This window comes from Embiotoca jacksoni, unplaced genomic scaffold (assembly GCF_022577435.1).
Source record: "Embiotoca jacksoni isolate LCO1_2020_lvr unplaced genomic scaffold, fEmbJac1.0.p SCAF_17, whole genome shotgun sequence".
NCBI lineage: Eukaryota > Metazoa > Chordata > Actinopteri > Embiotocidae > Embiotoca > Embiotoca jacksoni.
Window position 1 is genome coordinate 6383625 of NW_027185307.1, and position 15417 is coordinate 6399041.

General features: G+C 43.1%; 1 protein-coding gene across 6 annotated transcripts; it reads right to left on the minus strand.

Moving 5' to 3' along the window:
- Positions 1-14847, minus strand: snx16 (sorting nexin 16). Of its 6 annotated transcripts, none has more exons than XR_011178337.1 (9): positions 14719-14847; positions 13140-13668; positions 12344-12430; positions 9781-9929; positions 9418-9487; positions 7840-7976; positions 7516-7638; positions 4388-4515; positions 2411-2502 (listed from the first exon to the last, which is right to left on the minus strand). XR_011178337.1 is itself a non-coding variant. In XM_069151367.1 (9 exons), the coding sequence occupies exons 2-8, from the start codon at positions 13545-13547 to the stop codon at positions 4497-4499; spliced, it is 990 nt and encodes a 329-aa protein (XP_069007468.1). In that variant the 5' UTR covers positions 13548-13668; positions 14719-14847; the 3' UTR covers positions 2416-2502; positions 4478-4496. The 6 variants fall into 6 exon arrangements, 5 of the variants coding, with proteins under 5 accessions (XP_069007463.1, XP_069007468.1, XP_069007466.1 ...); XM_069151367.1 differs by having other exon boundaries at positions 2416-2502; positions 4478-4512; XM_069151365.1 differs by having other exon boundaries at positions 2416-2502; positions 4478-4515.
- Between the last annotated feature and the right edge of the window lie 570 nt (positions 14848-15417).

Sequence of the window (15417 nt, forward strand, 5' to 3'; positions counted from 1 at the left end):
TTCAATATATCACTTCGTGTTTAATTGTATGTGAATTAAATATTTCTGATAAACGTCTCTGCTATAGCACGTGGAACAGTATACATCTCAGATCTATTCAGTGAATTATCCCTTTAAATCTGGGGCATTATTGGTGATATCAAATGTTACTCATAGAAATTTTTAAAAGTGCAACTACAGGTGTATATCTGAACTAAGAAGCAACAATGATCCATGTCATATTACAAAAAAACTTGTCATATTCGGTCGATTTCCGAGCAACGCCATTTACACAGGAGAGTTATCTAAAACAGTGTTTCCATCCGAGGGACAGAGTGCATCTATAAAGCTATTCATACACATGGAGAACAAAAGCAACGTGAAAGATATTCAAGGCACTTAGAATTACGTGAAAATTTACAGAGCAAAATATAAACAAAAGTCAATAAAGTGAATCAAATATTAACATATCAGATCCAGTTGGGAATCAAGACAGACTCAGTGATGGAAAAAGGCTTCGGTCTCACAATAAACATTAAAAAAAACAAGATCCTAGCGAACATTACGTGTTGCCATTCATCCATAAAGTGCATCACGTGACCTTTTCCAGGCCGGGTTTGAGACCATTCAACATCAGCTGCGTCTATTTATACACTTTATCAACTCATATTCTGAGAGTGACAACAACAGCTTGTCGGCACGGACCACCACGTGTGAAACCTCGGCTTCTCCAGTGGTGTTTAGGTCTAAAAATATGGCTTTTTGTGGAGAATTTGTTTATCTACTGAACAGTCTTGAAGCAGACACAGAGCCAACAAGGCTGAACCAGTACGATGTTTTTCCACTTCAACTTCAAGGGCCATGATTTCTGAAAACCATGACAAGGAAGTGTAATGTCCTCTTTCTTTCTGAAATGTGTAGATCTCAGGTCAGAGCTACAGGATTTTTCAAGGTAATTTAGCACCGCAATGATACAGGGGTGTGTGTGTGTGTGTGTGTGTCCTCTTAATGCCCTTCTGGACTGAAATTGAGGTTCATTGAAAAGTAAATGAATGGGCTTAAAGGGCACATTTCACCCAAATGACACACTTTCTTTAAGGGGTATCTCACCCTATTGGAATTTTGAATGCCATTAAAAACAACGAGGTCAGTGGATTATCTTGACGAAACAGAATAAAGTTGCAGTCGAGTTTTACAAAAGTGATTTAAAATACTTCGCGCACAAGGAGCAACATTTGATTCCCCTAAATTTGATCAAGATATTGGCAGAAATCATAGAGGTGGACATCTTCAAATCTTCAGTAGATAACAAAATAAAACTGCAGGGCTGCACACCTGTAACCCGGGGTGTACACGCCTGCAAGAGATGAGTAGAAATGTCTATCTTTTAACAAATTTGGTAAACTGATCCTTTAATTACACCTGCGACACCAACCTTAGCAGACCGTTGAGACATCTAAACAAGTCCAGGTCCAGTCTCCACTCTTTTAACAGGAGAGGTCTGCTGTTTATATTCATGCAGTGAATTCAAGTTGGCATAATCAAGGTCTTGAAGCGGCATATGTTGACGGGGGCCGTTACATTCCTCGGCTCTCTCTCTGGACACGGTATGTTTCAGATTGTCCCTCACAGGACGCGGTTCACCACGAATCACACATGACACTAAAAACGAGCGGGAACGCATGTTTGGATGAAAACTGAAGTTTCTCAACAAAGGACGTCTGTCTACGATGATGGCAGTCAATGGCAGTACGAAGCAATGACAAACGGAAAGTTACCGATCCTCTGTGATACCCATCTGGTTACCGAGTGCTCATCCTGAGTCTGACTTTGTATTTACTTCCACAGCCACAGGGGGGCGCTGTTCCTCTGGTTGCAGAAGGGGGGCTCTTGTCACTAATAAGGAGCCATAAGGCGATGCAGAAACTGATGAGATGATGGTTCAGGTTTTCTGTAGATTGTCACACTTGTGAAAGTCATCGAAGCACTAGTGTGAGTCTTCAACTTGTCTCTCTCTTTTTTTTTTTGGTCAAGAGGCCAAACTTTGGCTTTGTGAGCGCAGGACCGAATCGATCCAATCTGGCGCAGCAGGAAATTCAAAAGTGAACTGAGGGCCGAGTCTGAGGTTGTCAAAGTCTTCTGTCGGTTCCAGATAAAACATCCCCATAACCCGTTGAGTAGTGAAACAGATAGTTTCAATGTAAAACCATTCCATCTTAACTATACACAGATGTTCAGGAGATGATGCATCAAATCCAACGTCTGGAGGGTGGAAAACTGAAATGCGATGATGTCGTTCAAAACGACTGAAAAAAAACAAGAGATGGGTGCGGAGTACTAATCCAGCTTAAAAAAAAATTGTTGGAAGTCATGAAGCAGTGGAGGATGAAAGAGGAGGTTTGTCATTCGTGTTCCAGCTTCTTGTGGTACAGCTGAGTGACCTGGATGACCGGAGGAGAGACGCCGAGCGTCGGCCCGCACCAACAGGCGGAGGATCTCACCGGCTCGACCTCGCACCGTCCACTGGAGAGAGGGAAGTCACAGCAGAGGAAACACACTCAGCATTTGACTCAAATTAAATGGAATATGAGAAGTTTTAAGACTCAGACAACATGAAGGCCGACAGACCGAGAGGATCCGGGAGGAAATGTAGAGGGCAGACACTGCAATCGCTCAATTTGAGAATGAAGCTATTAATGCTACAACACCACAGTTAAAAGGTCCACCGAGAACACAGAGGACCACGGCTTTTCTCTCCGACTCTTCCATCTGTTCCTGCATCACTGACCACAGAGAAACGTGTCGGGGCCTTTTACTACTGGTCTGCATCCTCAAATATAACATATAGCACACGAAATATTGTAAGAGTTTGCGATTTAAAAAGTTCAGAGACGGCTCTTGTTGTGATCAAACGAAGCTCAGCACGGAAACGTGCACAGAGGAGGAGGAAGCTCTGCCGTTGGTGAAGAAGTACTCCAAGTTACATCCCTTGACCAACATCAGCGCCTGACCTGCACACGTTTTTGTGACCCCCGTTTTGCACGTTTGCGATTTCACCGTCGACATGAGCAGACGGAAAAATCTAATTTTGTGTCAAGACTCCGGAAGTCGGCAACAAAGAGTCTTGAAACGCTTCAGAAAGCCAATGAAGCAACTCGGCGGAACGAAGTGCTTCAGGTCAGGAGCAACCTGCTGGTTTTCGTTGCCATTTGTGGGGTTGTGCACCGTGAATTTGTCCCCCAGGTACAAACTGTCAACACAGAGTTCTCCTGTGACTTTCTGAGGGGAAACGTTTGGTACAATTAACCTGAAAACATGTCTGCTCATTCAACACAGTTGTACTGTTCCCCAAACATGTGTCGGGTCCACAGTGAAACCTCAAACGCGAGTGCGTTTGTATGTGCGGTTGCGCTTTCTTTTTTGTTGTTGTTTAACCTATTTGATTTTCCTCCTTTGTTTCAAGCCCAGCGTATTTAAGTGTTTGCTGCAGTGTTTCATGTTGACCCGATGAAGCCACGAGCTGAAACGCATCGGTCAAACAAGAAAGTTGTTCCACGCGCTGCAAGTACCGCTGAGGAAAATCTCAAATGTGCACGAGCCGGCGGCCACAAAAACGTGTCCATCTTGGGAGCCTATGTTGATCAAGCTACGTAACGTGGGAGTATTTATTCAGACATCAAAGCTCCGCTGCTGCACAACAAGAACCGTCTCCAAACGTTCTGACTGCGCCTCGCACACAGCACCAGGAATCCACGTTATTTGTGAGCAGCTGAGATCCGAGCCCGACTCTGCATAATCAGAAGTGATTGATACGACAGATGGAGAGAGGAAGAAAGAGAAACCTGAAGTCCAACAACCTACGATGCCCACATAAGTGAGCTCACATCACCAGCGGGAGGAGAGGCGCTGACAGCATGTGTTAGTCATACATGAAGCAGGGGTGCAAGTGTTACAGCCAAAAGCTTCACAGAAACACGCAGTCCAACAAACACACAGCTGGGGGCAAATCATTTTCAGGTTTACATCATTCAAAGAGTGGAAACAACCGGAGGGTCTGTAATGTTACTGCAGCCAACACATTTAAATTGTAACATGCAACAGTGCTGATAAATAAAAGTTGTCAATTTGACTCTTTGTTTATTGGCCATCTCGGTGAAGGAACTTTCCTGAAAGTGAACTCACCCCAGCTTCAATTAACATCCGGACCGCAAGCACTTAAAAGATAGGTTGGGTTTTTTTGGCAAGTAAATCCTAACACAGTACCAACATGTAAAATGTGCAGGCAGAACAAACACAACAATCAACTGCACATTTAACTTCAGAGTAATGTATTAAGACAGACTTGAAAACAATCTGAACCGATCCTTTAACACCCCGACGCCACAAAACAAGGACACCTTTATCGTACAGGTAATGATGGGATGCGTGTTACTGTGAAGAAGAAGATGAAAGGACCAGAGGTTTTTTGCCTGCTGAGATGGAGTTTGAAGTACCTCACATGTTATGGGCTCTTTTTTTCAGATTGGGGCAGCACTGCTGTGAAATATGAGGGTTAAAAAAAACACAAGAAGTGAGGTGAAAATGTGTAGAAAACAAAACAAACTAAAGGGTTTGACTGTGAGGAGCATAATGACATTGACAATCACCTTTACTTTTGAAATAATAAATATCTAATTAATTACTACTACCAGTGATTTATTACAAAAATAAAACAATCAGAGACTGATTTATTTACTCAGACAAGCACTTCAGTCTAAACGTATGGCTCTGATGAGGGCCTGAATTGCATTAATTGAAACTCCGGGTTGAGCTGTCCCCGAATAAAGATTCTCCTGGTTGAATAATATTTGTATAGTAAATGAAAACAGGAGTTGATTATTCCTCATACATTTATATCAATTTAATTATTCAAATGCATATATATTTTTGGGGCATCAAAAAAATGTTCAAGTTCTGGGTGTGACAAAGAATGTAAGAAGTAACTTTGTTAAAACTGTGATACACTACAGAAAAAGACAAAACTGTAATTATGAGCTTTTAAAATGTAACTTGTACAAGAGCGCACACGAAGCCAGACGCCTTTTAAAGGAACTATACGAAAGCAGTGATGATTCTGAGTGTGTGGAAACAACCAGCGATTAGACCGAACTTCTTATTTCAACATAGGAACTAGCGACTACAGTGCTTTAGTTTAGTTCAATTTAATATTATTCTATTTTTATATAAGTTGTATATAATGTGCATTTAAAAAAAAAAAATTATATTAATTTTTTTTTACTACCTCTATTTTATATTCTGTAATTTATTGCTTTGCCCTGTACATGCTACTGTCACACCAACATTTCCCATTGTGGGATTAATAAAGTACCTATCTCTCTACAGTGATGGGTGATAAAAGGACCTGCAGCATGCGTATCTAATAAATCTATCGAACCAGATCCACGGCGCCATCTGTCTTGACTCTACTCTTGCTCTCAGCTTTTACTGTCTAGAACAACTTTGCATTGATGTAGCCGCACCGTCGTAATGAAACATTAACGGGTTTTTATTTCTGTTTATGGGGTGTGTGACATTTGAATTTAAACTTTGGCTTCTCTGGACACTTTACGACTGACGAGTCAGTAACCTAATCACTGCTGTCAGCATGTGCTTCACAGCGGCTGCAACTCCTGCTGCCAATGTCATTCTCCCACTGGACCACCTCCCTACAGGGAAAACCTGAACAAAGCTTTCTGTGTGTTATTTATACCGTTTTTAACAAGTCCTAGTTGGAGTCTTGTTCTTTCTTAGACTAATGTAAACTTTGTTGACCTTTTCTCACCGGCTATCACTTTGTTCAGACTGCAGGAAGATCCGATTTTTCTCTCATATCAGCTCTTTAGGGACAGACTGTCCGCAACTGACCAGATCAGATTTGGTGTGTCCAGACTGATCCAGACATCTCCAACCTGTCTGCAGGGGTTGCTGTGGTAACGACGTACGCGCAGCTACGCTGGTGGTGCAGCTTTCCAACTTGGAAGCTGTCGGCACAGAAGTGGCAGCAGACAGTTTATTTCCGCATCTTTCTGTGGAGTTTTTTTTTGCTGTTCAGACTTTCAAAAATCAATCTGGATATGATAAAAAATCTGATCTGGGCTGGCGGTCTGAACAAAGCCTTCGTGGAATACTTCAGGCCAGTTCTACTTTGAGTTATGCGTTTCTTGATATTAGAACGCCAGAAAATCCAGCAAATACATCCAAATACTGGAATAATCACCAATATTAGAGCCTCAGTGAACACACATTGTTCACCACCCACTTTATGGCCAGATACATTTCAAAGTTCCTCCAGCATTTGATCCTATTTTTGGGATTGCAGGTTTGAACATGCTGTTCATCTGGAACCTTTCTGCGTGTCAGATCCTTAATGAAAAGTTTTTACATGTAGTGGAGTAAGTTTCCATTGTGGTATTTATGCTTTTGCTGAAAGACTTTTCATGGGGAGAAATGCATTTAAAACGTGTGCGCCACGAGTCTTGTTGCTGTATGAAATCAATACTTAATAATTGAATTAGGTGGTAGAGGCCAGCCCGCACTGTTCAGGACCTTTCAATCAAGTTCACCGCCGTAGATCGTCAATCAGTCACTTAAGAGAAATCCATGTCTGTAGAGGAGACGGGCCTTTTTTACCCTCCTGTTCTGTCACACGGCTGAAACCAAGCGGCAAACAACAGTGATGTCACCTGTCGGTTTGTGAACGGCTGTGATGAAGCCTCGAGTTCGGATACTGGCCGTCACCATCTTGCGAGCGGTTTAGAGACGGTTGTGACCATATTAGGACCAGCTGGGGGGAGCGAGCGCGGGATCTGACTGGAAACCTGACGATACTAAGTCGCACCCAGCGATAGTAGAAACCTGACTGCAGCACAGGACTGTCAATCAAACAGACACGCCCCCAAAAACATCTTTTTGAAGCTTTTTTTCTAATTAATGACGGATTATTTTCAGATGGACCGCCAGAAAGTAGGAGGGACTTTAACTGTTAAAAACTTGATAACTTGTGGAAAAAGAAGTTGAATGGGAGTCTGTGGAGCCGGAGGTTGTTTGTTTTTTTAAGGTACAACTGCATCAGCCTCTTTATTCAGACCTGGAAGCTACGAACACGTTTATATTCAGTCTGTGGCTGAAACATCCGCAAGCAGCCTGTTAACTCAACCTTACTATTCTGTTACTTACTATATAGACTGAATTGAATTGAATTAACCTGACGGGTGGAACAAAGGCCTCAGTGCATAAATGCTCCTTAAGGTGATAAATGTTCAGCATTCAGTCTTCCATCCCTGAGCTACTTTTTAAAAGCATTAGAAAATGAACTGTGGGTTCAAACCAACAGTGGTTAAAGATGTAGTGAGATTTACTGGGGAGTGTTAAATTAATTACTTTAATTCATATTGATTTGATTCAACGTGTTATTGTGTGTGTTGCCGCTGCCTACGACTTACCTCCTTATTGTGACAAGCTTCGGTGTGTGTGTGTGTGTGTGTGTGTGTGTGTTACCCTGTGTCGGCAGGCATGTCCTGGTCGGCCTCTATAGCGGATGACTGCACGTCTGCATCAGCGCTGCTCTCGCTGCCCTGAGCTGAGAGACCACACGGAGACTCGGGACTCGCAGCTTCACTACTGAGACACGGACACACAGACAATACACAATCAGATGGACTTAGTTCCACCTTCAATGTTGTTCATGTTAATGCAGTTAAGGAGCACATGCTGTGAACAACATGTGACCTGTATCTGTGTCCTGAATGTGTTTATCTACCCTCATTGGTACATCTTGTACTTACTGTGTGTGTGTGTGTGTGTGTGTGTGTGTCTACTGACTTGACATGCTTCTCCAACTGCAGGATGGCCTGCTCCCTCTCCTCCAGCCTCCTCTTCAGGGAAGTGATCTCCTTCTGCTTCTCCTGCAGCTCCTTCTGGAGGCGGTAGTTGCTCTCCTCCAGAGTCTCACAGAACGCCTGGACGGACAGACGGAGAACATTTAAACCCAAAATTACATTTTTAATGGTTTCTATGCCGTGTGCGTATGTGTGTGTGTGTGTGTGTGTGTGTGGTGCCAGTTGCTGAGTCTGACAGGCAGTCGAGGAGGAGAACAGACTCACGACATGCAGGCGAGCATCTCCTTTGGTTGTGTGTTATTTAAACACCGGTAATAAGCCTGCTGATTTTAGTTGACAGGCAACAGAGGAGAAGACGAGGACGAGACTTTTAGATGCAAAAGCCTCCAACGGGCAAACACGAAGACAAACTGTACTTTCATCTCAAGTCATTTTCTAAATCCGTTTTAAACATACATACATAGGTTTACAGTGTCAGATAAAGTAGGCTGTTTTACGAGGGCAGCTGTAGGCGACAGGGCAACTGGACAAACGTATTGTCTGGTGTGATGAGAGTCTGTCTCCATCGTACATTCAGCGGCGGGGCGCATTTGAAAAGGTTAATGGTCAATTTTATAATACGCTGTGGATCCTTATCCTGTTACAGAAGCTGTCATCTTTCTAGCTTCACTCTCTCAACTGTCTGCATGACATTTGCATCCAGAGTTTTCCTGACATGAACTCCCATCCAGCCCCTCTGTCCAGACAGTTTCCTGTTCCACCTGCTGCCGCACGACCACACAGCAGAATATCTCCCGACAGTTGGCAGCAGGTATCCAAATGTTGCTTTGCAGATTTTAAGACGTAGATTTCGTGATGAGGTGAAGTTTCCCTCTGATGACTCGTCCATGTAGATCCTGTTTGTGCACCCGTCTGCTGCCCTCTTGCACGGTCATATGGGGGTTTTCTGTGTTGCCTTTCTGCCCAGCATTTTTCTTCCACTGCTGCCCTTAACAACAATTTCTTACTGACACTTAAGGCAGCAGAAACTGCAAGTGAGAAGATATATTTTTTTTATAGCCTTCATTGCTTCGTAAGGAATCAGTCAGCTTCATTTTGAACCTTCAGTCAGCTACTTGGAAAAGCTCTCAGGTGTTGAGATTTAGCAAAAGGTATGAAGAGTCCACATTTATCAGGATTTAGAGCTTCTGATGACATTTCTAAAAAGTCCTAACAAGTCACTGAAGACCTAATGAGTTCATGAAACTCTGAGACTTTTCAAGTCTGCTCAACATATATATGTTCCTGCAACTTACCAATGTGCAAAGTGAATATATAATGTTGAGCTCGTATCTCAGCATGTTACCACATCAGAGGAACATTATGACAACATCTGTAAGACTGTGTTGCATCACCCACATGCGGACATGCGTGTCCCCGTGAGGTAAACAAATCAAACTGGTTTGTAGTTCCACAGGAAACTCTTAACATTGGAAGAAAATATTGGGTTCCACAGTTTTAGTTCCAGAAATCATCAAAATACGTCATTTGTTTTTCATGCATTGCATATATGCACACTTACCCTGCTCTCCTCCAGACTATCAAAAGGCCCTGGAGGGTCATCGAGACACAGAAACTCTCTCACTGCCAGGCTGTCAACAAGAACAAAGGATGTAACATAAGAGTGTGAGCATGTATGTGAGAGATTGTTGTTTTGAACGGACCAGTGTGCTCAGTTCAAAAATGAAAAAATACTTCATTAACTTTATAAAATAGCCCGACGCTGCTATCAGTAATCTATGTGGAGATAAATATGCATTCTGTGTAACACCGATCCAACCAAACACAAAATAAAGAGTTAGGAAAACAACTGTGTCTGCACTGATGTCTCAGCATGACACAACACACGGGTCAGTGACTGTATTTCTAACATGGTGTCACACACCAGTTGGAAATGTCCTTGTGTGCGACCAGGTTTTGCAAAAACGCCTGAAGTCCCAACAGCCTGTCCTCCAGGAAGTCACTGTCGTAGTTATCTTTGAACCACCGCTTGGGAGGCAGCGAGAGGCGGAAGCCTGGAAACATCTCCTTCAGCTGGACAGAAAACACACACACACACACACACACACACACACACACACACACACACACACACACACACACACACACACACACACACACACACACACACACACACACACACACAGGGGAGTGAGTATCACATGATCGCCCCTGCATACACCTACAGCAGTTAATAAAACAATACATGTCAGCGCTCAAGCCAACGTAATGATTTGATCAAAGAGATTTGTGTGGACGTAATGAGATAAACAGTAGTGTACACACACACACACACACACACACACACACACACACACACACACACACACACACACACACACCTCCTCCAATCCACATCCCTGATTAAATAACCACAATGTAGAGGTTTCACAATTAAAAACTACCTCCACATTTAATATAAATGTTAATTATAATGTTTTTATTTTTTCATTTCTTCTGTAAATTAAAACATAACTTGATATTTTGAATTACACATCATGTATATTTGGCTAAATCAAAGAGTGATCATTTGTTTTAAGAGGAAACGTGGAAAAACAGTCTCCTTTTTTGACTTAACTGGAATTCTTTATTAAATCTACTCGTGTTCGTTTGTACTGTGGCTTAATAAACCTGCCACCCTGCAGCCAAGTACAACCACACTTGATGCATTTTTTTTTGTGGCATTACAAAAATTTGAGTTTCTCAAAATGTGGATAAATGGTTATTATATTAAAAAATTGACACATTTTGATATAAAAAAAAATGTCTTCAATTTGAGTACAAAACTGCATAACGTGACACAATACTGATCAAGTAATTGTGTTGTCACATGCAACAATAGATCTGGTAAAGGCTGCAGAAAACTGCACTGATACGACCGTCTCCTCACAAACGGTTCCTACAGCCATGTGAGTCCAGGACAAAGAAAAACAAACGCTGCATCTGTTGCCAGACCTTCCTTTAATCCCGGCCTCATCCTGAATGACTGAATATAACAGGATTAAATATTCTTCACATGTAAAACCAGACAGCTTCTAAAATTTCACCCGTGACCCCACAGCGTCTCAGCGGGTTGGAGGGCAAGTTTCACATGAACACTTGTGGAGTGATGTTTATGATACCTGGAACACACTTTGGGACTCTTTTGAAAACACAAATAGGAGACATGTGCTTTATACTGGGATGCGCTAAGAAGTTTTTTATAGACATTGGGATACTTTTTTTTGAAACCTTTGATCTTCAAGGAACGAGGACGCCAGTCGGCTTCCTTTACGTAATTCAGCCATTTTTAGTTAAAGTTGCTGCGTGTATTTAAAGAGAAATATTCCCAAATGCTTCTCTTACATCAATTCACTGACCCACTGTTTGCCTCCTTTTTGACAGACGTCAGCTGTTCAGTGTCCTGTGATGACTGCCTCAAAATTAACCATGCCGACCTCCATCTATCTCTGCCATCAATCCGTCTTCACTTTAAAAATGTTTGTAATCAGCACTAGGAGTCCATTTTCTTATCAAGAAGTGAACTGGTGTGTGTGTGTGTGTGTGTGTGTGTGTGTGTGTGTGTGTGTGTGTGTGTGTGTGTGTGTGTGTGTGTGTGTGTGTGTCACACCTTCTTGTTTTCATACTTGGTAGCCGGAGCCATTGGCATGACCCGAGAGTGAAGCGATGTTGGGTGAGGTCCACGCTACAACACAAATGCCGTGGAGGCGGTGCTGTGTGTTGCAAACTTAATCAAGTGGTGACAGGGTTCGGTTCTCTGCTGACCTGTCTCAAAAAAACTGTGTTCGGCTTCTCTCACAGCTGGCGAGCTCTCCTAAATAACTTCACTGCTTCTTGTAATATTTTTAAGACAATTAGACGGAGAAAAATCATCGAAAGATTTGCGCCAAATTGCTGAAGTTAATAAAATAAATAGTGAAATGTGTGATGAATGAGACTTCTACAAACACAAACAGCATGATCCACAGAAATGGAGGAAAAGAAGCGCATGCTTCCTCTGTCTTCTCTCCTTTCAATGTAAGGTGATCTCAGCTCCTGTGTTTTCATTCATTTCGCCTTGGATTAATGTGTCTGCATCACTTTTAATAGTTTTAATCAATCATCATTTTTTTCAGGTTTTTACCCCCACATACAATATTGTCAAAGGGCTTAATTTAGTCTCCCTCTTTAATCTACGACCAAACTACCCTTCCCGAAACCGCCAGAGAGTCATCCTGCTCGTTGGCTCAGGCCTGTTGGGCTGTTTGGGAACAGAAGGCTTCATTGTGCACCGCTAATCACTTCCACAGAGCACTCAAAAACAACAGAAAGCACGCTGAAAGCAAAAGCGTTGATGGACGAAACCAGTTTCTGCAAACATGGAAGGGACGGACGGTTACAGAAGGAGGTTTCACACAGGCTGGAGGCTTGAGACAAATACATGCACAGACAAACACATCCGGACACACCTTGTCGTTGAGTCTGGAGAAGTCTGTGTACCTTCTGAACACAACCCAGCTCTCATCTGGAGTCTTCTTCACCAGGACCTTGTAGACCTGCAGCAGAGAAAACAAACTGAAAGACTGCAGAGGCAGATACATGTTGCACTTTTTAACAGGTGGACTTGTGAGAAATTGTTCTAATATACACAAAATACAAAATGCTTACAACGAAAAATCACACAAAACAACCCGATAAAGACTGAACTGAGGAGCATCTATGTATTTAAATGTAATTTTCTACTATCATCATTAAAATATTTTGTTACAAATGCACTGTCTGGCATACAAATGATCCCCAAGCATTGGTAAACAAAGCTCATAGTGAAGCTACAGGGCTTTAGGTGCTGTGAAAAAACACTTGTGTGCCGCTCCCAATTATAATGGTGAGAAAACCCTGATGGAGCGACTTGATTGTTCACTCACATATTGTAATACACTGTAAATGTAACGGACTCCTGTCCTGTTGTTTCCCACATTTTACCCCAATTATACCCAAAATTCAGCTCCTGTAAGGGAGTGAAGTGAACTTCTTCCTCTGGAAGTGTAGAAAGACTTGTCTCCTCCTGTTTTATCAAGTGTTTGTAGGATCTAAATGATGACGAGTCTGTGTGCTGAATAAATGTTGACACTAGAGTTTCAGTTTCTATGAAGGCCTCTCCCATTATGCTTGTTCTGTTTAGTGCATAGAGACTTGATAATGGAGCACTTAAGCTGAAATGAGCACATTGATTCGAGGATATTAACAAATGCTCTGGGTTCATACCGTGAACTTGGCTCTCTCCTCCATGACCTCATACCCCAGTAAAGTGGGGGTGATGGGCCTCTCCTCCACTTGCTGGCTCCCAACAGGATCCGATATGGAGCGAGGGCAGCTCGAGTACTCCACCGAGGTTTCCAGCGTCCCGTTGACCCGGGCCAGCGTCACGGAGCTCTGGAGGGGCGGCGGTGTACGGCTGCGGCCGGCTCTGTCCGAGCTTCGGGACTGACTCCGCGAACCTGAGCATCCTCTTCCGTGGTCCTCGCCGGGGACCTTGGTGATGGGGGAGGAAGAGTCCGAGCTGCTGGAGACGCTCCCAAGTGATGAAGCTCGCTGTGGCCGTCTCGGCTTGTTGCTACCGCCTGACAAGGCTCGGTCCATGGGCACGGCGACAGGCACAAAGGGTGATGCCATCCTGAGTTGCGTGCTCCCGCCCCGCCACCGCAGTCGTCAGTAAAGCTTTTCACACCGATGTGTGACGATGAAGTCTGGTTGCGATGCTCCGCCCGCGGGGCTGACGATGCCTTTGAAGACCCTTTGCAAAAAAAAAAAAGGATCAGAAGAGTTCGGTGTAAGATTGTATTAGGGAAGATTTAAATTGCAAACATCTTCCAAAACTTGCACAAATGTGGCCCTGTGTGTCAACACACATTACCCTGAAGTCAGTGTACCAGACTGGAAGGGCACATCAATTATTGACTTGAGCCACATTTCATTCATAATTTATGATATCTTTTTTTAAATATTTTATATAAAATTCATTATGGGAAAAAGCCTGTAAAAGATGTGCAGATAATCAGTGTGTCGTTGGATCAGCTGCATGAGGAAAGAGCCTTAAGAAAGAGCCTCGATGCTTCGGGTTGAGATAAAGGAGGAAGAAGCTGCATGATGGTGAAGACAGATGTCTTCTGCAGCTGGTTAAACATGACGAAGGAGCTGGGATCCAACGTGTCTCGCATTATTATCCAGCTTCGCACTTTAACTCTCGTTTTTAAAGTCAGGTGACTAAAAACCGCAGCGAGCCTTTGATGGGTTCAATTAGCAGCCGAGCTAACGTGACTGCGGCAGGACGAACTCCATTAACAAAACGTGGCAATTAAGTTAATGCGACGCTCCCATGCGTTTCTATTTATGGACAGTCGGCAGCTACAATGACAAAAGACTTTAGAGCACAAAGGTAATATAACATAGAAAATACCGCTGCTTTGCCTGATGTTATATTCTCACTGCTACAGCTAACGCTGACGCTAACTAGTCTCAGTTAATTACTATTCACATCAACCCAAACAAAGTCAACTAACTCTAATTTTTATTAAAGTCAGACCTGCTTATGATAATAGTCTCAAGCCGAATTGGGCGGACATTCCCAATACGTCATTAAAAGTCTTTATTTATCTTCTTTGAAGCATTTTGCCGGTCATTTATGAGCCAACGCTTTAACCGACAGATTTCTGACCGGGGTTTGGTGTGTCCGCCGTCCCGCTGAAAGAGGCTATCGCCTTACGTTCACGTTAGCTGAGCGAGCTACCGCGGACAGCGTGGACGAAGCTCGGGACGGCGCGGGGTGAAAACGACTTTGGCTTACCGTGGGAGTGCAAAAATATCCTTCCCCACCGGAAAATGATGTTCCTATACACATAAAACTCAACGTGTGCTTGTCCCGGTGTTGTTTATCCACTGTCCTGTCTCCTCCTGTGTCCTCTTCATGTTCGCAGACCGCAGCGGCAGCAGTAACTGAAGGTGACCGCACGAGGGCGCTGCGACACCCATAATATTATTACATTACATTTAATTCAGCAGCGTGAAAAAGAAAGAAGTTTGAAGTGGTTATCAGTGCGTGCCAACGCAGGTGACGGCACATATTGGCCCTGAATCATGTGCAGAGTTAGTTCTTGGTCATCTTATATTGTTTACAGTCTGATGTAATATCGACAGGCCCGTTTAGGCCTGTGTAGCTCCTGAGAAGTAGCTGTCACTGATGAATCCTGGAAAAAGCAGAACGAAACCACGCCAGGAGGTACATTTGTTAAATGTCATTGGTTACTCACACTTACCAAGTTATTTTGCACAAAGTAGGCATATCATAAAACTCTACTAATTCCAGTTTGAACTTCAACCCAAATCAAGTTGTAGGGAATTCCTCATTTCGGCTTCACAAAACTAAAGACTTTTTTTTTTTTTTCTAAAGCAGGCACAACAAAGGATTAGGACTTCCAAACCACTGTAAACAAATATACAGATTAATTTCAAAGATTTGCAGCCCTTTAACACCAGAGACGGAAGA

Coding starts and splice junctions, on each gene's coding strand:
- snx16 (XM_069151362.1), bottom strand. CDS start 13,547: ATGGCATCACCCTTTGTGCCTGTCGCCGTGCCCATGGACCGAGCCTTG. Junction 9,930..12,343: donor TCTCCAGACTCAACGACAAG/GTGTGTCCGGAT, acceptor TTTTCTGTCCAG/CTGAAGGAGATGTTTCCAGG. Junction 7,977..9,417: donor ATAGTCTGGAGGAGAGCAGG/GTAAGTGTGCAT, acceptor CTGTCCGTCCAG/GCGTTCTGTGAGACTCTGGA.